This window comes from Danio rerio, chromosome 9, assembly GCF_049306965.1.
Source record: "Danio rerio strain Tuebingen ecotype United States chromosome 9, GRCz12tu, whole genome shotgun sequence".
NCBI lineage: Eukaryota > Metazoa > Chordata > Actinopteri > Cypriniformes > Danionidae > Danio > Danio rerio.
The window spans coordinates 27,499,370-27,526,835 of record NC_133184.1 but is presented as its reverse complement, the minus strand read 5'-3'; the positions used below and the strand labels follow the sequence as shown (position 1 = coordinate 27,526,835).

Below are 27,466 nucleotides of genomic sequence, written 5' to 3'. Positions count from 1 at the left end.
GGTGGATAAGTTGGTGGTTTATTTTGCTGTACAAAAGTCGTCTCTGATAAAAAAGGGATTAAACCGAAAGAAAATGAATGAATGAATGAATTAATATAATAATAATAATAATACTAAATTTTATATTTTCAAACATTTTTATTTTTTTATTAATGTTTAGAATATTCAGAATATTTAAGAAATCAATATTAAGTGGAATAACCCTGTGTGTGTGTTTCCAAAGATAACAAATTGAAACATTACAAATGGTAACCAAATATGAATAAATGCCAATATATAATATTTAACATTTAATATAAAATCTACATTTTATATATATATATATATATATATATATATATATATATATATATATATATATATATATATATATATATATATATATAAACAAGAATCACATTTCTTTTTTTCTTCTTTTTTTAATGACCTTCCAACTATTCTGTTTACTCATGTATGTAATGTTATTGTGGTAATAACAAAAAAAAACTAACTGGGAAAAGGTGCAAATCTGTGAGGTAATGAAACAAGCTCTGATGAAATTTCAGTGTTTGACATTTTCAATTTCGATTTCTCAGAAACGTGTAAACAAATGGAAATGTTAATACAATTATTTACACTTGAGGTGCGTGGTATGAGTTTCTGAAAGTTGCTCTTTGAATCCCAGCTCGTATACCTTAATTACACATGAGAAGCGGAGACCACATGTTCTGTCACTGTGATCCGGCCAGGAGTCTGATTGCTGGTGCACTTCCATTAAACTACTGAGCTCAGCCAAGAGATCTGGTGAGCAGCTTCACAGAGATCACTGGCAACGGTTCGTTACCTCAAAAATAGTTCACTCTGAAGTGCGCCTTCAAATCCAAGGCACACTTTACAGGTTTTAAGAAGATTAAACAAGGAGTACTTCAAAGAATTCATTAAATGCCATTTCATTTTTTTTTGTTCTATGAAAAGCTCAGGAAGTGCTCTTGATCAATTGAAAAATCTAAATAAAATAAAATAAAATAAAATGTACAGAATATAATAGAATAGAAATTAAATAAAAATTTTAAAAATTCAAACGTTGACTGGAGTTGGACAGAAAAATTTTGGGCAGCAGTCACACACACAGTTTTGCTATTCTGGTGAGGACTCTCTATAGATAGACATAATGATATTTCTACCGTAGAGACTTTATATTCTATCCCCTAAACCAAATCCCTTAAAGAAAACATTTTGCATTTTAACATTTTCAAAATACTTAATTCTGTATGATTTATAACCATGTTGATGTATAATTATTAGTCTTCATCTGGCCTCAAAACTGTTAAGCATCTCAGTTTTTAAACTTTCTCTTTTATTCTTCAACAAGGCAGAAGTTTAAAGAAAGCTTTCAAGTAAAAGTTTCACCTTTTCTGCCATTTTAAAGTCTCTTCGAACTTAAAACAAGTAATTTTTTTATGCTAGTATTAGTTTTTTAGTCTAAAGAACATCTAAAATCTAGTGTGCTACAAAACAATCACAAAATTCACATTAAGATGATATAAACATCCAAAGTATGCAGTTTGTCACTAAATCAGGGGTGCCCAAACTGTTTCTTATGAAGGTCCAAATGTCAAACTTAACTGAGGGCTGTGGGCTAAAGATACATTAAAGTTTCCATAAGTAATCTCCTAAAATATTTCCTAATATTTAAAAATAACTATAAAACATTGCCTAGCGAACATTAACAAATTCACTACATAAAAAAAAATGTTTAATACATTTATTACAGCAAAAACATAAACAATCCTATTAATACAATGGAGTTCAATGGTGAATAGAGTAAGCTGCACCTGCCTTTGCCTTGATTTGTCCGCCAATGTCTTGTGCATTGTCTGACATCCGTCAAGTGACAGTATTTACATTTTTTTTTTTAATCCGATGAATTTACTAAACCAAAGAAATTACAGAACAAACAAACCAAAGATTAAATTACATTTGAAATGATATGTTTCAAAGATATTCATCCCAACCACCAATCCATTATTACCCCTCTCTTTTCAAATAGAATGGTGGGCCAAATCAAAGGTTAGAAAGGGGCAACTTTGGCCCGCATGTCCTAATTTAAGCATCTCGGACCTAAATGGATAAAATAATTTATTGGCTTCATCTCATTTAGTTTTTCGACAAAACTTTAGACCAATTCAATGACATTTATTTGACCACATATCTGGCTAAATGGGCTTGAGCTCAAAAGGAAACGCTTTTTTAAAAGTGTGAGGGGTTACTCCATGTCCTGCCCTGTCTTTATGTTTAAGTGTAATTTATGTCAAACATTGAACCAAAATACACATTTCAAAGTATTTCACGGGACCTTTAAGTTCATTCAGGAACCAAAATGTTCACTGCTGTATCAAAAAGCACCCTTTTGGCACCTTCATTTTGAAGAGTATGGCACTATTCTGAAGTCAAAAAGATGAACGTATATAACTAACATGCTGACAATAACACGTCTGATAAAGAAGCTTTTCCTCTGAACACACCGGCCCTCAACAAACATCTCTGAAATCCTTCTCTTTAGCCCAAACTGTGCGCTGAAGTCCTTTGAAAACCCTGACAGTGGAGTGGTGATCCATTCGGCTCATCCTCTCGATAAAGCGGAGGTATGTTAGCGAACAACGGCCTTACAGAGCTCATACACGTCGCACAAAAGAGGCTTTGACAAATCTCTGAGCTTGTCGACACTGGCGTTCTGTACGCTGTCTCAGAAAGAGCTCGCCTCACAAAAAAATGACGACGTTGAAGGTCAAAAACAATTACCGGGGCAGAAGCGCTTTGACAAAAGACACCTCCCACTTGGGTGGAATCTCCTTAGATGAGGTATTAGTGAGGGCTTATTTCCTCTCATTTCCGGTTCTTTTATGTTGCCTTTTCCCCCATGGCTCGACGTTGATTCCCTCATTAATTTTGCAGCCTCTTTGATTCGCTACATTGTGGATGTGATTGCTACCTCCTCCGGTCTAAGACTGGTTGACCTGCGGGGAGGTGACATGGCGACTGCAGGGATGCCTATTACCCGGCCTGTCAGTCTAGTGACTAAAACAGCCTTCACGAGCCCATGATGCCTTATTTCCTACTGACAGCATAGCGGAGGGTTAATTAATATGTCAGTTATGTTATGCAGGGATTGCTGGGGCTCAACGTGCCACTCACGCTAAAAGTGGAAGACTGGAAGAGAGACCCGCACAAACACACGTAAACACGAGTTCACTGGAGGCTGGTCTGTGAGGTCTCTGTCATTAGTGCAGATTAATAAACCTACAACACAAACATATTAGTGATTATTGGAAAACATCTAGGAGGTGCACTGGAGGACTTTTAAATGCAGATGTTGATGGTGGATGGCAAACTTATGGATGACCCACATAAAGTTAAAATAAGAGAATATACAGTAGAACTAGTTTTTCATAAGACTTGGTAGTATACATAATAACATAATTAAATAAGCAAACAATATATTTATCATTAAAAGTTCATACTAGATGCAATATGATTGCAATTTAAATAGTTTGTATATGAATATATTTTAAAATGCACTCTATTTCTGTCATGGCAAATTTTCAGTAGCATTGCTCCAGTTTTTAATGTAATATGCTTTTTTGGTCATTAAATAAAATCATTATTATCAGCAATATTAAGCCGTTCTAAGTGTAATGTACACCTTTTATTTGAATTACAAGTTTGTTCATTTTTTTGTGTTAAAGTTTTTTAATGAGTTGAATAAAATGTGTTTTTGTTTGTTTGTTTTGCTTTTGTCCTGAACCAATAACGTTTCTTCTAAATTTAAACCTATTTAAAACTAAATTTACATTTGTAATGAACACTTTCAGAGAGCTTTAGTATAGTAATAAATATGTATATGGCAAAATTGATGCATTTGCCCTTAGGTGGAAGAGGAAGAGTTATGCTGCTGCTGCTTTGATTATTATGGCAGAGTAGTAACAGTAATGAGACTTGTTTTAAAGTCTGAGAATATAAAACACTGATGCTGTAAACATAATATATATGCAACCCCTCGTAGCAGATGTAAACACAGGTGGAGCTGAGGTGGAGGAGGGTCTCCGAAAAACACGCTGCAGCATAGAACAACACTGAGCATTTAATATGTTGAGGGGCAAGCTCATTGGTCAATGGGGTGACAGTAACCAATCTACTGTGACATGAAGTTGATGACCTGTGCGCGGAAAAAGATTCACGACTGAATTTTGTATTTGTCATTTTGAGAATAAAATGCCATATGATTATTATTTCAGACATGTTTTTTCTTAATGCTTGGAATTGTCAAAACTTAAGAAATCAATACTTAGTGGAATAACCCTGTTTTCCAATCACAGAAAATTAGAAAAATATAAATAGTAAACAAATATTATTAAATGCCAATATTTTTTATTTGAAAATTTGAAGAAATACAATAAGTATATATATATATATATATATATATATATATATATATATATATATATATATATATATATATATATATATATATATATATATATATAATTTAAGTTATTTAAGTGACTTTAAATGTGGCATGGTTGTATTTCAGAAACTGCTGATCTACTGGGATTTTCACACACAACCATCTCAAGGGTTAACAGAGAATGGTCTGAAAAAGAGAAAATATCTAGTGAGCGGATTTTAAAATGCACTCTATTCCTGTCATGGCAAATTTTCAGTATCTATACTCCAGATTTTAATATAATATGCTTTTTTGGTGATTTAAAAAAAATCATTATTATCAGCAATATTAAGCAGTTTGGAGTTTAATCGAAGAGCTTTTATTTGGATTACAAGTTTTTTTTTTTTTTTTTTTTTTTTATATTACAAGTAGCTTTACTGTCACAGCTTGGTGAATGAACAAAACAATGAAATAAAATGACCACAAACTTTTTATTGCCAAAATGATCTCAGATACTTTCTTCCCTTTTTTGTCACTGTATATACGTTACTAAAATAGTGTGTTTCTTACCCTTTGACCTCAGAGTGCAATGAGACAGAAACCAAATAAAACAAATACGAAAAAAAAGAGTTCTGCAGGGACCCAGCGAATCCTCATTAGCAGTCATCCGGTACCACTTAAAAGAATATGATCCTCTCATTTAGACAGCTATGATTAAATATTCCCCTTTAAGTCGCACCCATGAGGTGCATGTTTTAAAATTCAAACTCTATTTACTGCAAAAGCATGACGTTAAAGGATTCAAATCAGAAGGAAGCGAAAGGGCTAATTAATGGGGCTCTTGAAAGCCCAGGATTCGGTTATCTAGGGATTGATTAGGGTCAGCTGAAAATAGCGGAGGAGAAGCCTCCGGTAAAACAAGACAAAACAAACCGTGACCGTGTCGATCGCTCCTGCTGCTCCTCCACAGGGACGGGTGCGTGGTGGGCTCTTAATAAGGAGAGTAACTACACACACATGAATGCAAAAATGTATGTGCTGACGTCTTGAATTATGACTCGACTGTCAGTAAACGATTCGATTTCCACTTCTCTGCTGTTACTTGACCCTGATTCATTAGTTTTAATTGTGTGCAAACATCAAACAATTTTTACAAAAACTCTGGATTCGCTCATAAGCCGGGTTGAAATCCTTTGTGCCGTTTTCAAAATTCCAGCATATCATGTCCTTCCAAGTGGCGTCCCTCTCTAATGGGGGTCTCGGCGGCATGGCTCTGGCGCAGGAGGAGTTGCAGAGGCAGCCACGATCTGTGCCAACACAGTGTGGTGATGCGTCAGTGCCCGCGTCTTATTTTACTTGGTCATTAGTGCCTGCTGCACAGTCTGAGATACACAAATATGTCTGGATTTCAAGACAGGCCACAGAAAAAGAAAAAAAACTAACATTGCGTAATTGCCTGCAGAGCATAATCGCCTGAAAGACAAAGGTCCAGCAGAGGGAAAGCCCATGCTAGCCCATGTGACTGTCTGATGGTGTACTTTAGTAAATGTCTTCACTACAGTTTTTTTTTTTTGAAAGAACATGTGCTTGTTGGTCACCGTGAAAAAACAAGGTTGGCCTCTTAAATAAATGAGCTTTTCAGAAGCAAATGTAAGCCCTCATCACATGCACCTGCAAACAGCTGCCCTGTCTGACCATACGCCCCAGTCAGCGCCTGCAATAAGACAGTCCTGTAATCCAACAGATGAAGACCTATCCAGGCCACATGGAGATTAACAATCTGCAACCAGTGCTGATGACAAAAAAGAGAGGCTGGAGGGAAAAAAAAGGAAAAAGGATGAAATGGGACACACTGTTAGAGATAATCCAAACCCCTTCTTATTTTTCCAGCAGCTCTCGCCCTGTGTAAATCCCAATTTAACTCGGACCAAAGCCAACGTTTACGAAGCGCGGATGTTAACAGCGCTAATCCATCTGTGTTTTGCTCAGTTTTGAAGAGATTACACAATGGGCGCTTTTGTTACTGATACAAGAGTAGGTGAATGACAGATACATAACACAAACAAACATTGCACAATCCCTGTGCCAGCATCAAACTTCCACACCGGTGGTCTTTTCGGTTGTTAATAAGATTTATGGGTGTTTTTTGGTAAGGAAACATATTGTCGCTGCCAAGAGATGAGCAAAGAGTCATGGGAGAAATATGTGGCTTGAGCAACAGTTTCTTTTTTTTTTTTTTTCAGCCCATGGCAGATGAGGTAGAGATACAATGCTGTTTGGTTTCCACTCATGCCAAGAGGAGGTCTAAAATATGGGGAGTGGAAGATATTTAAACTTCAACAAAAACCACAGAGCAATCCTGCGGGCAATAAAATATTTTCTCATCCCTCCCCCATCGGTCGCTGTGAACAAAACTCAACGGCGCAGACTTTTTCTTCAGTTCCTGTTTTCTCGGTTCTGTTCATGCAAACTTTTTTGTTGAAAGGAATCAAGCGCTGATGTCACTGGTAATATTCCAGCGGTGCGTTTCGCCAAGATTGCCTTTGAGAAACAATGAGATGATTCTGAGATGTATTAGACAAGCATCGAGGGGGTTGCTGGACACATAAAAACTGATTTGGACCACTGGCTTATCTATGCATGTTGTACCGAAACAAGCATGTTATCCATTTTCCATGCCTCTGCCGTCCTGTCAAACAATTCCCGGGACAGTCCAAAGCTAATAACTCACAGAATGGTAGTTGTATACAGGTTGATGTTTGAGGCGCTTTCATGTTGCACATGTTTGAAGTCTGCTGAGAAACAAGGTCCTCACATTACAGTTCTGAGTGAGGGCTTTGTTTAATTAACAGTGAAAGAAAAATCCAATAGAAAATGATGGACAACTTTTTCATTCTGTATCTTCCATTATTATATGTAGGTATTTGGCTCCTTTATTTATTTGCAGTGTTTGGAGTAACAAATTACATAATAATATTGCTTTTCTAAGTAAGGAGTAAAGTAACGCATTTCTTTTAAAAATTAAGTAATGTTATTTGAGTTACTTTTTTGAAAATGTAATGCAAGTTCATTTTAAGTTTAATTAATTACCTTAAAAAATAAATTGCTGAATTAAAATCATAGTCACAATGAATCACGCAGTCAATGAGAAAATATGTTCATTATTTTGAATGTATCAAAAAGGAAAAGGGGATTGTCTCAATGGACAGTGGTTTTACTTAAGACAAATAGTACAAAAGTAGCAAACTCATTGCTTTAAACTTTCAATAATCTGTATACATGGTAGGGATGCTCCGATCCATCGGCCAGAGATTCACAAAGGAACTGAAATATATATACATATATAAAAAAACTACTTGAATATTTAATCATATAACTTCTTATTGTAATAAGTAATGGATTTAAAGGTGTGCAATTAACTCCTTATGCACTCTAAACTTTGTGACATGTTGACTTCTTCTTCCATGATTTGCAATGTTTCCATATTGCTTTATTAGTGAGTTTTTTGGACATTTTAAAAAATGTTTGACCAATTTTGTTCTGTAAAGTTGCTTCTGACCATGACATGATCACACTAAAGGGTTATAAGTGACATGTTTAAGGAATTATATGCAACATCTTTCATTTATTCTCTAAGGTACGGCAAGATCTCCACTTAAGTATCATACGTGGACTGAAAATGTGCTTAATGCATTATAAAGCTTGAAGCATCAGAATCGGTACTCAGTAGCGACCGATCACCATGATAAGAAATCGGTACTCGGTATCAGCTGCAAAAATTCTGCAGAATCCTTAATATAAGGCATATATAGCTCTGGGTTCAGTAAGTTCTCAGATAACATTATCATATTACGGTAAGTAATGAGTTACTTTTGCTTTACTTTTTATTACAGAGGCTTGATTTCTTTCAGAAAATCAGTTCAGTTTTTTCCTTCTGTTTTAATAGAGGATCTCTGCTATTAACAATGTTGTATAGCCTACACCTTCATTTACCTTTAAAAAACACAACAAAAAACAAATTAGTTTATAATTGTTTTTTTTTACACATGTAAAAATATATTTTGTTTTATTAACTTAAGAGCCTGTACAACAAACTGTTAGAAATAAGAGATTGAAAAGTGTATTTGAAAAAATGTAGGGGCATTTTTATACAATGGTCTAAATAAATAAATAAATAAATGAGTGGATGAAAGTAATAGCAATCCTTATAAAAGCTGAAATGTTTACTATCTGTGGTGCATGAAAAATATATTACAACTATTCCAATATTTATTAGGCAAAAATGCAATATTAAAATAAATTCACAGAACTCTGAAATAACATTTGACTGTGTGTATAAGTATAACTAAATCTAGTAGCTAGATATGAAATTAGTTTTGGCAATACTGAGTTGTACTCTTTTATTCCCAAAGAAGTAAAAAATGTTATCAAACCCAAAATGATGTAAGAGCGTTTGTTTTAATAAACTATATATTTTCCAACCAAGTGCACAACATCAAATGTGCCCAAAAGTAAAAACAAAATCCTTATATTGTAATTATAATGAACTTATAATTCCTTTTAATTATAAATGAAGATGTATTATTTATAATTACCATTACATATTGAGAATGTTACTGAAAAGAACTATCCGAATGTTCAAAGCATTTTATCCACCCAAACTTTCTCTAATAAATGCATGTTCAAATGACCTCTTGATGAATAAATGTTTGTAACGTTATCATGAGCGTCTCACCAGCGATGTGGCCAGACGATGTGCAGTGGCCGCAGTTTCTCTCCCTCGTGACCACACAAAGGGGACGCTGTTTCCTGATGTGGTGTGACACTGGTGGGCTCATGGGACTGATTTGTTCCAGCCACATTGAGCATCTTTTCAGGTGGCTCGACGTCTGGGTAACTGCTGGGATTTATTATCAGGTCATTTACATTTACATGCTTGTTTCATCAATTGCACAATAAATGTTTTAGTACACTCAGCGCCTAGCATAAATAAGTACACCACTCACAGATCTTTCTTTTAAATTGATATTTTATGGAGGTGCTATACAATATTATATTTGATCATATCAATTAGATTAGTCAGTACCAAAGCCAAAGCAGAATACAATTTTAATAGAGGAAAAATCAAGATAAACAAAATATGTACTGTTGAAGTCAATATTATTAGCCCTCCTGAGATTTTTTTTTCATTCTTAAATATTTCCCAAATGATGTTTAACAGAGCAAGGACATTTGTCACCGTATGTCTGATAATATTTTTTCTTCAGAATAAAGTCTTATTTGTTTTATTATTGCTAGAATAAAAGCAGTTTTTATCTTTTTAAAACCATTTTAAGGTCAAAATTATTAGCCCCTTTTAAGCAGAACAAACCATCTTTATATACAAAGATTACCCTAACTTGCATAATTAACATAATTAGCCTAGCTAAGCTTTCAAATTTTACTTTAAGCTGGATAATAGTTTTAGTTTTAGAGTCTTAAAAATATCTAGTAAAATATTATTTACTGTCATCATGACAGATAAAAGAAATCAGTTATTAGTAATAAGTTATTAAAACTGTTGTATTTAGAAATGTGTTGAAAAAATCTCCATTATGTTAAACAGAAATTAGGGAAAATACAGATGGCTAATAACTCTGACTTCAACTGTACAGTACATACAATTTGAATGAAATTATGTAAGTTGTTTTTTTATGCAATATATAGTTTGAATTAAAATGTATTATCTTTCTATTTCTAAAGATGTTAGGTGACCACACTCTTATTATAATGGATTTCTTATAGAATAATAATTATAATAATGGAAGTCAAGTGAAGTCAAGTCAAGCTTTATTGCCATTCCGCTAGATGTGTGGACATACAGTGGAACAAAATGTTGTGTCGCACAGGACCACAATGCTACATAAATAAACAAGATTCTAAATTCTGTATGACTGCAACACTGGACGTCAAGCTGGGGCTGAGCGATGTTGGCAAAAAATCATATCCCGGTATTTTTAGGAGGAATGACGGTATACAATATCAATTCAGTATTTTCCTATAAGTGGTTGCTTGAGAGTTAAAGCCTTTATTAAAACTTTATTTTTTTAGCAAAATATAATTCAAACAAAGGGGTTTCCCTCTGTGTTTACAAATAAACAGTTGCACAAAAAATAACAGCTGCACAAAATCTTTGATAAATGAAATACAGTACAGGTATTTCTCCTTCTTAAAACTGTTGCACAACATTTCAAATTATAATTTTTTTTTTTTAATAAATACAGTATAGGGTTTTTTTTCCAGCTTAACACTATTCACAGCACTTCTGTGCTGTTGTGCAAATAACAAAGTAAACAGAACCATAGAAAACAGCTACATTGTCAGAGCAAAAAAGGAACAAACTTATACAGTAACACAACTAAAAGTATTGCAAGATAGAAAAAAAAACACATTGAATGTTAATATGAAACACAGTATTTTATGTCACAATTACAGTGTTGTTAAAAGTAATCCTGTATACCACAGTTGTGTAATTTATAAACAACAACTAAATCAGCTGTATATGTTTAATTACACATTTACATGTATGTATTGTGCACAGTTATTAAACAGTGAACATATTGAAGATATCTAAAGATAAGTCTTTCACTCCATGCAAAAAAATCCTATAGTTTTTCTTTTGTTTTGACTAAAGTTGTTAAACTAAATATTAAAAAAGGAGATGAAAGCGGCTAGACTATTGATATGAGAAGTAACGAAATAGTTTTAGAGTACTGTGACGAAATGCTGGTTAAGCCTATAGATGTAAACATTCATTATTACAGACCAGAACGCAGAGTTAAATGTGTTATAATGTAAATGTAAAGAGGAGACGTCGTGTAATAAATACTGAACTTATAATCAGTGAATATGAGGTGGTTTCACTTTCAAAATGCGGTATGAATTTGTGTCATTTTGGTGTTTTTAATTCCTTTGAACACATTCAGGTGCATGTCAATTTGACAAGGCTTCTATGTTCGTTCTTGCTGTCAAATGTGGAAGAAATTATAAATAAAAGTTTTCTGATAAACCTCTATGACAGTTTCAGGTGCTCTGTGATGTGCGTGCACGTGAGGGGGAGTCAGATTTGTGCAAGCGGAGTTCGTGTGCTACCTTGGAGTGGTTGGTTTTCACGCAGAATGCGCACGTGTGGCCTCAAACCATATCGATATAAACGATATTGGATAATATATTATCGCGTCGGGAAATCATATCGATATATCCCCAGAAATCGATATACCGCCCAGCCCATAACTAATATACCAGAGATGTATATACTGACTATATCTTTGCATATATTATAATCACTTAAACAATGCATATAACCTAAGACATACTTTTACATATAAGACATAATAATGTTGTGCAAGGTATTGAAAGAGGTGTTTAAGTTTGAAGAAGCAGTAAACATTGTTTTTCTTATTGAGTTTAAGTAAAATGTCTGATTTATGTATAGAGAAAAGTGTTTTTACAGAAGGTTTGTTGACAATTTTTTTTTTTTTTTTAAAGAGAAACAGAGTAACCGGAACTGGTTAAATTTTTAATAAAACTGCTGAATAACTGTTTAAAAATCTGTTTTGGTAAAATGGACTAAAATATATTACCTATATTCAATGAGAACTTGATAAAAAAATATATATTTTCAAAATAGGGTGTACTCATTTATACTCTGCAGTAGTGTTCAGTGCTACAGTTTCCTACCTTGGACTTGATGTCTGAATGTGGCTTTTAGCAGCCGGAGCGTGGATATCATCACACCGCACTGGATGCCTGAGACGCTTGTGTGCAGGGAGGAATCTGAGGACGAAAGGGAAAAAAGCCCTATAAAGCAACATAAGAGAAACTTTGGAAAAAAGGATTTCAAAAAAAGAAACTGTAAACACATTCCTAATTCAAAGATGTTTTTCTTTAACCTTCATTGATTTCTTTAATGAAAACCAGCATAAGGAGCGAATAATTCATATGCTACAGCAGTCAGAACATTACATGTTTGTGCAAAATAAACAAAAAAGGTAACTAAAACCACATTTTAAAAAAAGAAAGAAGAAAAAAGGGGGCCTCATGTGGCATTTCTCTCTCCCCAGCCTTAAAAATATGTCAGGCACACAACCGGACTGATGTATTCTGCAACCACCACGATTATTACAAGTTTAAGAAGTTTAAAACAAGTCACATTTTCACGTAATTCTCTGCCAAAAGCAATCCATAAAACGCAGAGAGCACTTTCTGGGTTCTTTCTGCCTCCTCGGCACCACAGCTCCTAATTGTAGGTTGTATGATGGACGTGAGCCAATTAGCTGCTTGAGAGCGAGATTCCCCCATGCGCACTGACATACTATTATTTTTTGCAGTGGAGCAAAACCGAAGGCACTGGTAAAAATCTAAGAAGAACCAACCTTGTGTTGCCCAAAGTGAGCATTGTGAGATGACAGATATATGACACTATCTTTAGTCCAGTCTGAATTAGTTTAAAACGAGTCAAAACATTTATTAAAATAGCTCAAGATATGCAAAACGCAAGATAATTGTGTAAAGATCTGGAGATCACTGACAGCAAATGCTTGGCTGCTGATGCAACTTTCCATTCCAGTGAGATCTTTTATTATATTTTTATTGTATAAAAGCACTCTGTGATAATTAGGCAGATTTAGGAAAAATTAAACTAAATTTAAAAATTTAACAAACAAATTAAGGTAAATAAAAATACAAAAAATGTATAAAAAGAACAAAAAGATTGATTAACAAAGCAAATTGTTAAATTAAAATAAGTACTATAAAATAAAAATAAAACATTAAAATAAAAATTAAATATCAAATCAAAATCAAAAAGTAAATTAAAATAAAAAGTGATAAAAATATTAAAATTATTTATAAAAATAATACTTTTAATAAAATAAAATTAAAGAAAATTTTAAATTAAAGAAAAAATCTAAATCAAAATGTAAAATAAAATAAAATAAAAAATTTAAGACAAAAAAAGGATATAATAAATTAAAAAAATATTTATAAAAATAATATTTTTAATAAAAAAATAGAACAAAATAAAATATTAAATCATTAACAAAGCGTAAAGTAAAATAAAAAACTTATGAAATTATTTCTGAAAATAATACTTTTATTAAAATAAAAAAACAAAGACAAAAATATCAAGTCAAAATCAAAACGTAAAATAAAATACCATGAAAAAATGTAAATTCATAAAAATAATAATAATTTAAAAAGGCCAAAATAAAATATCAAATCAAAATCAAAAAGTAAAAAAAAAACTGATAAAAATAAAAACTATTTATAAAAATAATACTTATTATAAAATAAAATAAAAAAAGACAAAAAATCTAATCAAAAAGTAGAAAAAAATAAATAAAAACTGATACAAATAAAAAATATTAAAATAATACTTTTAATAAAATTAAATAAAATAAAAAATTTGAGACAAAAATATCTAATCAAAATCAAAACTGAAAATAAAATAAAAACTGAAAAAAAACTATTTTTGAAAAATGAATAAATAAATAAATCACAGTTTCTTAAATTGTCTTGAATAAAGTAGATGTCCTAAGTGTCACTTAAATATATGTATTTCAGTAAGCCAAAGATTCTGTGGTGGAGGCAAGCAATACAACATGACGAACTACTAACCGATTTAGCACGACTTCCCACAATATGTTTATAATATATAAGGATCCTTCCAAGTGCTGGAGAACTCATCGACTTCAAAACAAAAGCGGCTGTAAAGGCAGTGGAGTGCAAAGAGTGTTTCTCTGCGAGTTATATACAGACGGCTGCCTCCACTCACCACAATGCTGGGTGTACTTCCACCACCCACTTTTTCCGAGTTAGTTGTGTACCAATCATAAATGACAAAACACGAGAGGAGAAAGCAGCTTTTCTCATCGGCTCTGTATCTTTGCAACTGTTTTAAAGGCATTTCCGTGTACAGGACACAAGCATGCATGTGTTTGACTGCACTTTCATCTAGATGAAAACAAGTTGTGGAAGCGTTAGTCAAACGCAGATAGGTAAATTGTGGTTTAAATGGAAGAACCTTCAAAGAAAGCTGTTAGGCCACAATATAAATGTACACAGAGCGTTCGCAGTTTGATCTTTTGAAGTTGCTGTTTCAGACGCAATGCTCTAATTCCAAATTCATTTCTGTAAATATACAATTGGTGGGCATGTGAATATGAAACGATTGCATTATTATTCTCCAAACGTCCCAGAGTAAAGACAGAGAGTATCAGTGAGAGCAGTCACTCAACAGTTCACCTCCATTACATTAGCCATTGATAAAAGTGCCAGGGAAGAGTTTTCTTTTCAATGGATGAATGAACTAACAGATGTGGACAGGAGAGCCGGGTTACATTAAAAGCTGCACTAAAGAGATGACAAGAAGGTGGTGGAGGCAAGGTATGAGCGATGGAGCTGCCCCGCGAGCTGGGAGGAAAATTTCATTTCGAGGGCCATTTTGAAAATTACCCAAGGAGGTTTTGACTAGGCAATAAAAACGCAGCCGTGTCCACCGACAGGAGAGGGAGAACGCCACCAATTAGCTTATTTATAAATCAGGCGCAATTTCAGTGATGACTTTTACCTTGCATTTGATTAAATGTGAAAGGATGGTTGGGGGGAAAAGAGGGAGGAAAGAAAATCAAAGTCAAAAATCATTTCATCTAATTTCCTTTATTGGCAATAATCACAAGCGGTCTCTTTTTCCCAGGCTAATGAAAAATTCCATTGATCTTGAGGTTGGCTGTTGCGACGGCTCAGAAGTGCAGAGAGCTACGTGTGAGTGCTGCAAACTTTCTCCAGCAGCTCTTCTGGGTACATCTGCACAGCTTAATGCAACTGGGTTTATTACAAGCTAGCATCAATCCACAACATGCCATTCATAATGATGATTAATACGATAGTAAAAGTTGTCAGGCATTTTTGAGCAATATTTAAAAGAATATTGACAAGTTATAGCAATTTTTTTCATTTTATAAAAATCTTTCATAATGTTGAGTTTATAAGCATCTTTCGTCCGTTGAACATAAAAAGAAGATACTTTAAAGGAAGCTGAAAACCAATAAACATTGACATCCATAGTAGGAAAAACAATGTTATGGAATCCAGTTGGCTTCAAAATGTCTTCTTTTGTGCTTAACAGAAGAAAGATCAATAACATTATATTCATTTGTGGGTGAACTATCCATTTTATGGGGATGCTCACACAATTTTTTATCTTAAAATGGAAAAACCTTGTGTGTTTCGGCCATGTTTTTTTACAAGAAAGCAATGCCATTGCATGCTTTTTGAAAATTAAAGATTGCTTATACAGGGTTTCTGCAGGTTTCATCAAGTCAAAATTAGAACTTCTTAAGACCCTATAAGACCATCATGAATTAAATTTTAGACAAACAGGGCTAAACACTAATGATTATTTCTGATGGCCCAGTTGCGCCAATGAATTTTTATTTATTTATTTATTTATTTATTTATTATTTTTTGTTATTTCTTGCTGACAATGTGTCAAAACAAGAAAACTCTAGTTGTATACACTATTTTCAACACAATGGGCTCTATTTTAATGATAGGCACATAGTCTAAAGCGCATGGCACACAAGCATTAAGGGTGTGTCCGAATCCACTTTTGATATTTTAAGGATTAAAAAATATGGTTTGTGCCGCGGTGCATAACAGGGTTGTCCAGATTCCCTTAATCAGTTATTGGTGTGTTTTGAGAATAAACCAATCAGAGTCTCATCTCCCATTTCATTTAAGTGTCAGTTGCGTTGCACCATGGCCATATGCTATTTACATGGTGGACTTTGTAAGTGGAAAACTGAACGCTTTCACATGGATAAGGAAACAGTGTTGTATGCACTCTTCTGAAGGCATCCATTAGCCTAAATATTTAATTTTGTTTGTTAAGCGCAAAGATTAGTTTAAAAACTATTTCTAAATGATGGAGGAGGCATGGAGGCAGTGTTTTTTATATTTATGTAGAAAGTAATAACTTTTGTAATATTTTAATCCTTTAATTCCTTTTCATTTGTAAAGATATTTGTGTATTGCTGTACATACTGTGTGTATTAAGCAATGTGTATGCATTTATGCTTTTTAGACCTGCTTTCAGCTGGTCTATTGCACAGTCTATTTTAGTTAATCAAAATAGCAATGCGCCAACAATGCGCCTTAACACACCTCTTTTCTGGACCGGCACACTCATGAGTCCACAAAGTGGCGCAAATGGATTTGCTATTTAAAAAACATGGTGCAAAACATGAAAATTAGGGTTGCGCTGGTCTGAAAATAGCAGCACATCACGGCAAACATGTTTTGCGCCTTATTGCTCTGTTTTTTTTTTTTTTTTTTTTAAGTTTACATTGTTACAAATATATTTAATGTGGAGGCAATTACATAACTAATCAAAAATATTTATTTCTCGGCTTTTGGTCCAAATTGATTGAGAATAACTTCTATTCAACCTATTGCATTTCTGTAACTAAACCTAAAGTTTCAAGTCTATTTATAAAAATTATGTCTACTCCCCCTTACTTCTGTAAATAGTTTTGTATGAATGGAAGATCATGGAAAGGGATACTTTTTTCTGTGATTATGATGAGGAACTGTGCAATTGTTTTAAGTTTTCAGTAATCATAAGTTGATTTTATTAAGATGGATTGTTGGTGATTGGATGGATGTCGGCCCGCTTGGGCAGCTTTACTTGAACAGAGGAAAGTTAAGACCAGTTTTAAATGATTTAAGACATAGAAAAATATTTCAGTGAATTTAAAACTTTTTTAAGCCTTAAATTTTGTTTTTAAAATTTAGGAAATTTTAAGATTTTTAAGACCCTGCAGTAGTTAAAGATTCACCCTGCTTTGAATGAATTCTTGGAATTTCTAATTTACTTGATCCTAATTATCTGAGGCATCTGTTAAGTTTGTATACAGTGAGCATGTCTGTAATTTATTGAGGTCCTAGGCCATTTAGTGCTTTCTAAACAAGTAGTAATACTTTAAAACCTATTCTGAAAGTAACTGGGAGCCAGTGCAAAGACCTGAGGACAGGTGTGATGTGTTTGGATTTTCTGATTCTGGTCAGAATCCTGGCAGCAGCATTCTGGATGAGCTGTAACTGTCTGACTGTCTTTTTTCTAGCAGTGGGATATGGCTGTATATCGTCACTTGTGGGACACTAAGGCTATATTTAAGGTGTATACAATTAATACAATTAACAGTTGTATTAAATATTCAATAATGAATCTACAATCATGGCTGTTTTCATTAATTGTGCAAAAAATAAATAAACAAACAAACAAACAAATAAATAAATAAATAAATAAATAAATAAATAAAAACAAATGACAACAACAAACTGTTTAAGTTCGATCAATGATAAATATTCCAAAAAATATATATATTTTTATAATGTTACGGAAAGTGAATAGTTAAATTATTTCAGAACGATAACAGAAATAAATAACATTTTAAGACAATAAAATAAAAATGCATGTACATAATTTACGTTTTTTTTTTTTTACAAACGCTGTAGATTTAGCCTAATTTGCCCTGAACTTGAAAATGGTCACAACTCTCTGTCCACTGAGCCACTGAAAGCGAGTGATCACGCAAAGGTTTAATGCAGCCAAGTGTGTCGTTGTGAAAGCACCGTGGCCAGCATTAGTCTCATCAGTGTGGCTGCCCTGTAGGATGGCCTGACAGAGGTCCGGTATGATGGGCACAGGAGACCTGAAGAGAGCCTCTGAGATGTGGACAGAGAAGGTCATTACTGCACATTAACATCTACATTCATTATTACCAACTGACCTCATAGTCAAACGCCAAACTTCCTATCCCACACATCCTGGACTTTAGTCAACTCTACGTGACACCGACTATGAAAATATCCTACCTCAGAGGGCGGTGGGACAAATTTTAATGACAAAGACTGACATGCAGCACAGCTAAAGTGGGTCACAGGAGGTAACAAACAGAAGGCCAGTGGAGGTTTCCAACGACACTACAGCAATGCCCCATTTTCATGCAACGCAGATGACGGATATGATCGTATCGGCTTGTGGAATGCGTTAGCGATGACAGACTTTCCGTATTATGTAATGTGCATATGGCTTAGCAAATCTGACATAGAATGGGCAGATTTTGACACAACTGCACAAGCCATGACATCTGTCATGTGAAGCAGACACATAACAGCCTGATCGCTTCAAACAAAACCTCGACATCTCCCTTTTCTACAAGCACATACTGTAGCTGTTTGTCATATTTAACAATCATTTCACTTTTAGTTCAATCTTTCTTTTAAAAGTTACAATGACAAAATTATTTTATCATAAATGAAGAAAATTGTGCGCTTAATGGAGATGGCACTTAATAAATATTATAAAATAATTATAAATGTAAAATATTTGGGTAGTTCTAAGAAAAACGGGGTATTTCCACAGTAACAAACTAATGGCAAAAGCAAAAAAATATATAAAATCTTAATGCCAGGTGTATAAGCTGGGCATAAGGAATTCAAGTCTTTGTCTTTCCAGACAATGGTTGCATTCCAGACCCTTAATGGGTATGGAGGGAAAGAAAGTGAGCACCTCAGGCTACACTGCAAAAAATGCAGAGTTCCACACAACTAAATTGATTAAGTTAACTTATAGTTTTTGCAAATTTAAGTAGATTGAACATAAAACAATTAAGTTGTCCTCCACAAAAAATAGAAATTGTGTTGTTTCAACTTATTTTAAGTAGTTTATACAAGCAGTTTTTCTAGTGTATATGTAACTAAAAAACTGCTTAAAATGGCTCTTTTAGTACATTTAAAATAACTTCAAATAAAACAGACTTTTAATTTTCTGACACATAATAGACATAAATGATATTATCAGACGTTTAAATTTAAGTAAATAGAAATACAAATGTATTTAAACTTTTTTGATATAACTCTGTTGGAACAACTCAATTGTATTTGAAGGGCACCTATGATGAATATCACCACAGCCGTATGTCAGTACATTTATAAAAGAAGACGCTTCAATCCCAGTTTGTGAACGTTAAATCAGGTTTATTTTGTACATCAATACAGCAGTGGATATTAACGTGTATCCTGTCACATTTGCTGTGCAAATGTGCAGTTAACAGTGCACGCTGTGTGTGTGTCTGTGTTCGTGAACTTTGTGTGTGACTAATCGCAGAAAGGCTTGAATTAACTCCACAACAAATACATCAAATAATCATTGGGAAAGTTTTTACTGTAGTATTTCTCACAAACGTTAGGTGCGATCTGCTTCATGTCTGTAACTGTGCTGTTTATCTGACACAGCTGATGCAGAATTGAGGCACACACTGACAGGCAGGTGGGAACAGTGGGTGGGGAGCACTAAAGGCACTGGCAACAAAAACAGCTACATTGTGTTCTGAGCAGAAAATTCTAATATTCTGAAAGATATAATAAATTATCTGATAGGTGTTTTGATCTGAAACTTTACAGACACATTCTGGAGACACAAAAGAATTATCTATAAAAGGAGTAAAATATAAGTCCTTTGTGTAAATATACATATTTTTTGGTACTAAACTAATCTGTTGGATGAAAATCCTGTCTATTCATTGGAGTTTATTCATTCATTCATTTGTTTACTTTTCATTCATTTGCATACTTTTCGGCGTAGTCCCGTTACTAATCTGGGGTTGCCACAGCGGAATGAACCGTCAACTTATCCAGCACATGTTTTACGCAGCGGATGCCCTTCCAGCTGCAACTTATTACTGGTAAACACCCATACATTCTTATTCATACACATACACTACGGACAATTTAGCTTACCCAATACACCTATAGACCTTTTTCTTAGAATGCAAAATTACCCATTATGCTTTATGAACTTCCGGTCGGCAGCTGATGCGTGTAAACTCACATTCGGACAGCTTTGAAACGAGAGTTTTACTCTATTGCACACTGTATTTCTGACGGCAGACACGTGAACTAGAAAAATGTTTTTCACTCGCGCTTGAACCACATCTAACAGATGACACATCTGACCTTTCAAAGTTGTGTTTCACAAAAACACTCCGTCATCTACTCAAAACACTATTAAAACCCATTTTCGGAGCGCAAATTACCAGTTGGAAATGCTGTAAACGGAAGTTCTATACATTCTTCCAGGAGACGCTGGTCGCTATAGCACCTTCCATGCAGCATCCAAGAAAAAGGTCTATAGAATGTCTTTGGACTTGTGGGGAAAACCAGAGCACACGGAGGAAACGTACGCAACTGTGGGGAGAACATGCAAACTTCACACAGAAATGACAACTGACCCAGCCGGGGCTCGAACCAGCGACCTTCTTGCAGTAAAGCAACAGCGCTACCCACAGCGCCACCGCATTGTCCAATTGAAGTTTATCCAATGAGTTATTTTTTGAGTGTAGACAGATGATGGTAATTTTATGATCACATGACTCAGTCGGCTCTTTTATACCAAAAGCCTGTATGCTTATACAGTATATATACTGCATATATTTGTTCATTTCTAACACTTTCTTTCTTTCAGAAAATACCAATTTGTCAGAATAACTATAATTTTTCATGGTTATTACAATAAATGTTGGTTTTTTACCACTTCTACAGATTAAATAAAGGTATTGATGTATTCAAAACTATTTTGTCATTTAATTTTATTTGTTATATAGTTTTAAACAAATGACTAATTAAGAAATTACACAAGAAAGCACAAGAACAAGTTTAAATAATGAAAGAAAAACCATAAGTTCCAAACTAATGATATTGAGCTCTATCCTGTGTGGAAGACAGTCTTTTTTAAAGTAAATGATTTTATTTATTTATTTATTTATTTATTTATTTATTTATTTATTTATTTATTTATTTATTTATTTATTTATTTTTGGTGTGTGTAAATACAGTAAGAGTCAAAATTTTCAGTGTCATCTTTTACAGATTGCAGAGAAGAAATTTATTTACACAGGTTTAAAACGACAGGAGAGTAAATGCTGATTGTTAATTATTTAGGTCAAGTATCACTTACTATCACTCAAAAAAGGGATATTTTCAGTGCTTGACGATGATTTACAAAAAGCAGAGTTTTTTTTTTTCTTTGCCAAGTCCAATGCATAATGAAGTAGCAATGACATATGTCTTTATGCAGGGTGTTTTTAATTCAAATTTAGCACAATGTAACGCTCTGCACCCTTCAGTGAGTCTCATGAGCATTCACTTCAAGTGTCCTGTGAGTGTTTCTGAAGTGAGCAGGGCATATAGATGCTCGCATTTGAAGTCTCTTTTGACACAGGGAAATGTACACCTGGTGATACACTTGATTACATACAGATCAAACAATTAAGGAAATCACATTTTTACTTGTGTTATATAAATACCTGCATGTCCTGATTACATCATAGCCAAAGTGATGGCCACTAGCCAGCTGCTAGGGACAAATCTCTGAAGCCAGGGGCTTTATCCTTGATTCATTCCTATTTATCACGGTTCGCTCCTAGCACTTGAAAGCACCATATGGACTCAATTGTGGTTCGTTCCTGGCACATGTGATCTGGAGATCAGACGCATGCCATACCTTTGGGCTTTACCATTGGATTATTTTCACAGGGCATATACTAAGGAGTCCTCGTGCCACAAGGATGGAGATCCCTTTTGAAAGCGTCCTCTGAGCATGAGGTGGTGGAATCCGATGTCAAAGAAACAAATGAGAAAAGGTGCCCGCCAGATGTTTCACCGACAAGATTAAACGCTCAGCGGTTTGATTAAGAAAGCACATCTCCTCATCACCCCATCCTGCCCACATTAAGGCTTAAGAGCAATCAAAAACGAAAGCGCTACAGGATGAGTAGCAAGGCGCATGAGGATTTGGAGCTCGGGTGCCAAGTGATGAGTTTCTGACCGCTGATGGCCCTCGATAATCAAGGTCTCCAAGCACGAAAAGCAGAATTAGCAGACGTTCAACATCAGCAGCTCTATTATGCACATTTACCAAACACGCTAGTGCTGGACCAACAGCACATTTTTCCGACACACTGGAATGGTTTCCCTAGCCGTTTAAAGATGAAACCCACGACTCCCCACAAATTTCTACAACAACACATAGAGTCGGTTCGATTAAATAATGTAATCCACGCCACTATGAAGCTGTGGCACTGTTTTATGTAACAAGGTAATCGGCGCCTTTGATGAAACTTTATTACTTCGATATGGGACCAAGGCGCATAATTTCCACTGTGCTGTTCCCTTTGAACCATTCTGAGACAATCTCTACAGCAGGATATCCTGCCATCTGCTTCAGTAACAGAATCGCTCCGCCAGTCAGTCATTGGCGGCAGGCCGTCGTACAGAGAGTCACATCCATGCCTTTGAACTGCTTTTTAAAAAGCGGCCAAATACCCTCTTTTCCCCACCAACTTTGAAAAGTAGCTTCAGTTATCTGTGCTGAGTTAAATGGGCTAATGAAAACCTGGTCCTCCTGACAACGAGAGTCTAGCGAGAGATTCCTGCCATGGATTTTCCCCTCGATGAGCTTGATAGCAGCATTGCGGTCCCCGTCTTAAGGAGCAACTGTCATTGTTTTAGATCAATACAGTGCTGGCCATTAATCTTAGCGCTCCGATCGGGACTTTCTGCACACATCTGATGCCAGTTAAGTGCTATGGAAACCAAACTCACTCTTCTGCCAGAGCGGAGAACAATGGAAATCAGAGCAGCATTGCATTTGAGTCCTTCCAGGAGTGTCTTTGTGATGTGGCGGCTCCGTAGGGCTGAAATTCCTGAAAGGACACCTGACCGTCATGTGACTTAATGCAAACATGCCCAGTCGGCCTGTTGTGTTTTAATACAAAGCCTGGCCTTTAATAGGGGCCACCAGCGTTGTGGATTTCAGTGATTGATGATGTGGTATGGCCTCTCTCAGCTGGGCTCCTGCTCACTAGGGTCAATCGCGATTGAATTACGGCTATAAGCAGAAAGCCAATTAATAAGTGAGGTCTGATGAAGTTGATCCAAAGGACACTGTGAGAGAGTTTTGGGATTACGCTATATTCAATGAGATATTACAAAAGATGTTTTCATTCTGAGGTTACTTTTACCTTATTTATTTTTCTCCACTAAATGGGTATGGCGACTGCGGGCTAACCCTGCACTTTATTTACTTTAAAGGGAGTTTCCTAATGCTAGCCTTCCTAGGTTGTCTTTTCGTGATGCTTTACATTAGTATTCAAGATATCTTTCAGTCTTTCCTTCATTTTCTTTTATTTAACAGCATCTATTGAGAGTACATTTGACAGCGTAGCCACATTTTCATAATTTACTTATTCTTCTTTATTTTGGTGGAGAGAAAGAGAACAAAAGAAATAAGAAAGCACATAAACAAGGGAGCCTACCTGCGAGGTATTTCATATCAAATACTCTGTTTCTTCTCTTGTTTGTCTCTGGGAATATTTTTAAATTCTTAAAAGGCTTGGACAAAGTTGGTTGCAGAGAAAAGAACCCAGGGCATGTTGACGGATGGCCGGCCATGCATATAATCGTTTCCTTACACTCTGTGAGTTTGCTTTGGACGGGGCGAATTACCATCTGAAAATGAGCTGAGAAACACTGTAGGCGAGAGCCCTGCGTCATCAGTGTCAGCTTACTTACAGCGTCTCTTACCCATGATACAGACACACACACTCGCAAACATGCACACACACACACACACTAGTGTGGACCAATATTACTAATGTCATCTTAACCCACATTTTACACACAGGGCATATTTGTCACCCAACCAAGCGTAGGGGTGCACCTCAAAAAACAAAGCTCACATAAAGGGGCTATATGCAATAATCATTATGTATTAATCACTTTGTGTTGCCTGTGTCTCAACACTAAAAGGCTCTTTGAAAAGCCTGTAGAGTGACTTTTTGCAAAGAATATCCAAAAGATATGACGTTTATGCATTAGTATTAGTAAAACTGACAATGTTATGTTCAACATTACATACTACTAATAATAAATAAATAATAATAATATTTTTGTGTATTGAACATGAGCTATTTGTTAGGGCTATGCGATTAATCGAAATTGAATTGCAATTTGAAACGTTGTGATTAGCTAATCGCTAGAGGCTGCAATATGAAATATATATGTATTATATAATATAATATATCCATAATCCCCCCAAAGCAAATGCGTGACTGCTGTCTGTGTGTGACAGTCTTACTAGCCAACTGAGTGAGCACACTTTCGTTCTGCCCAATCAGAATTGCGAATCTGAACTATGCGGAAAGCCCACAATAAAACAAACAGGAAAGTGTGGAAAAGTGGGATGATGGCGTCTGCCGCTTCAGTAGCATTAATAGATTAATTAATAACAAAGAAGAACAGCAAGTCGGTAATTTCGGGATATTTTGGTATTGCCACAGTATGAGGAAATACAACAATCAGCACCTAAAAAAGCACCACAGATGGCTATATAAAGAGTGTCTTGCTAAAAAGTCGACTGAAAGTATTGCCAATGACACTTAATCTAGTAGCTAGCAACAGCAAAGTACAATTTTAGAGTTGTTTGCAGCTGTTACACCATATAAAAAACATCACAAAGGCACCAGGAGATAAAAATCACTAACGCCAAATGCCAAAACTCACTACTTTTTGCTCCAGAGAAAAATGAGTGTTTAATTTCTGAATATTTATAAACAAATTTCAATAAAAATTGGAGTTACTATCTTTTCAGTTCCTTTTTAACTAACACTCAAGCTACGATACAGCTAGACTGCAAAATTAAATTGCAAATCAAATCGATATCGCAATATCTGTAAAAAAAAAGGCAGTTAGATATTTTTCCCAACTTGCACAGCCTTACTATTTGTGCACAAGTAGAAGCAGGAGCAACACATTTCTGGCAGCTCTTCACTTAATAGACCTTAAAAATCATAGACCTTAAATCATTGACTTTTGCTATCTTTATTAGTTTCAAAAACACAGATTTCTTAACATTTAAAATGCAATCTTTGGATATCTTTTCTGCTGGACATACTGTTGTCCTAAAAAACTAAATAAATAAATAAATCTTACACACCTTAGAAATGGTATTACAGAAACTTTTGGCGATTTTGAAAACACTGACTTTTCCAAAAAGCCTTAAAAATATCCCTTGAAAATGGTTATCATCTCATGCCTAGCCTATACAAAAATAGTTTACTAAAGATACTCAACTGTTAAATTCACCCCACAGCTCTGCGTAATTTAGGGCATCAAACATTTTCAATCAATACAGTGCTTTTAAATTTAGTTTGCATCTCTAAAACAAAATTGCAAGTACTTTCCCCGTAGAAAGAAAAGAGAGAAAGAGACATGTTATCAATATAGGTGCATTTCAGAAAGATACAACAAAGCACATGCAGCTGTTTTAGTGATGACAAACACAGAAACGTGACCTTAGTGGTGTGCGTTGCTCCGGTTCCTCTAAATGATGAAAAACTAACTTGAAAACACAAAGCGGCTGAATGTTGCATTAAAAATCTTGATTTTGTCAAGCAATGATCTACTGACTAATGCAAAAAAAAAAAAAAAAAAAAAAGCATCTGAGGGATAATGGAAAACATGCCTCACTCAGACCTGGAGATAAACATTTTGGATTTACTGATCAAAAGTACAAAGAGAAGATAAAAAGTTATGGACTGCAACAATATTAAATAGAAAGATGTTTTGTTAATACGTGACATGACACATTTATGATGGGGCAAACACATATCATGGAACATACGATTCAGATCTAAATGACTAATAGGTCAAATAAACTGATCTGCAGCAAATTAAATTTACTGAAAATATTTTAGATAAATACATTCATCCTTATTGGCTTAATCCCTTTATTAATCTGTGGTTGCCACAGCACAATGAACCATCAACTTTTCCAGCATATGTTTTACGCAGCAGATGCCCTTTAAGCTGCAACCCATCACTGGAAAACATACATATACACTCATTCACACACATACACTACAGTCAACCTAGCTTACCCAATTCACCTATAGCGCATGTCTTTGGACTTGTGAGGGAAACAGGAGTACCCAGAATTATATAAATATATATTCCAAGGAAAATAAAAAAGCAAGTCTATTAATGTTTCAAATAACTTTTGTGAAAATAAAATGGGTAAAATAATGTTTCATTGTCTTTTAGCCTAACATATACTTTTGTAAATTTGAAGAAAAAAAAAATCTAGCCTGCACACAGCAGTATGTACTGTATAGAAGATTCATTCAAAATATATAAAAATAATAATATTGAATTTGAATATATGTTAAATATATTAACTATTATTAGTCGCAAAGTCTAAACATTTTAATTGACAAATAACTAGTGTTTTGGGGCACCACTGAATAGACTTTTAAATAGACTTTTAACATATCAAAAATTGACTCTAGTAATAAATATTCCAGACGAGATTGTTTAGGTATATGAATGAAAAATACATTAAGCACATCTATGTATACTGGATAGTACATTACATAAAATGCTTTCAAAAATATTCAATCAATATTCAAATATAAATAATTGATATTAATATATTTGCATGTGGACAAACTGATCTCTTAAAACTACGACAATTATCAATTCTGCAACTGATCCGCAACTGATTTCTAATTCACTAGCAACATGCGCATCAAAACAACAAAGTCTGCTTTACAGCTAAGGGAGGATGTAAAATGGAATGCACTACATGCTTACAGTCTCTCTAATCTTGAAACCAGCACACATAAGCCAAACCAAGAATGCCTTGAATCAAAATGAATTACCAATATTGTTCCACTCGTTTCGGATCCTGCTTGCTGTTCATTAGGAATCTAATAAGAAGCAGGCCCCTCCGTGGAGTCGCTTCTAGCCGACTTATTCTTGACATTGCTTTGGAACAGGGCTATGAAAAAAGCACCACCCATGCTTGCTGATCCAAGACGACAGTTCGAGAGGCAAATTCTGAAGCCAATCTGGACTGCACGAGTCAAAAACGACGAACACAAC

General features: G+C 34.6%; 1 protein-coding gene across 4 annotated transcripts in view; it reads right to left on the bottom strand.

The window, feature by feature from the left end:
- The window catches only part of gtdc1 (glycosyltransferase-like domain containing 1), a 72,320-nt gene that overhangs the window by 13,555 nt on the left and 31,299 nt on the right, over positions 1-27,466 (bottom strand). For 2 of the 4 annotated variants that reach the window (NM_001017560.1, XM_073911850.1), the window contains 2 exon segments: positions 9,159-9,323; positions 12,143-12,238. In NM_001017560.1, coding sequence (NP_001017560.1) covers positions 9,159-9,323; positions 12,143-12,238 — 261 coding nt within the window. 4 annotated transcript variants of the gene reach the window in all.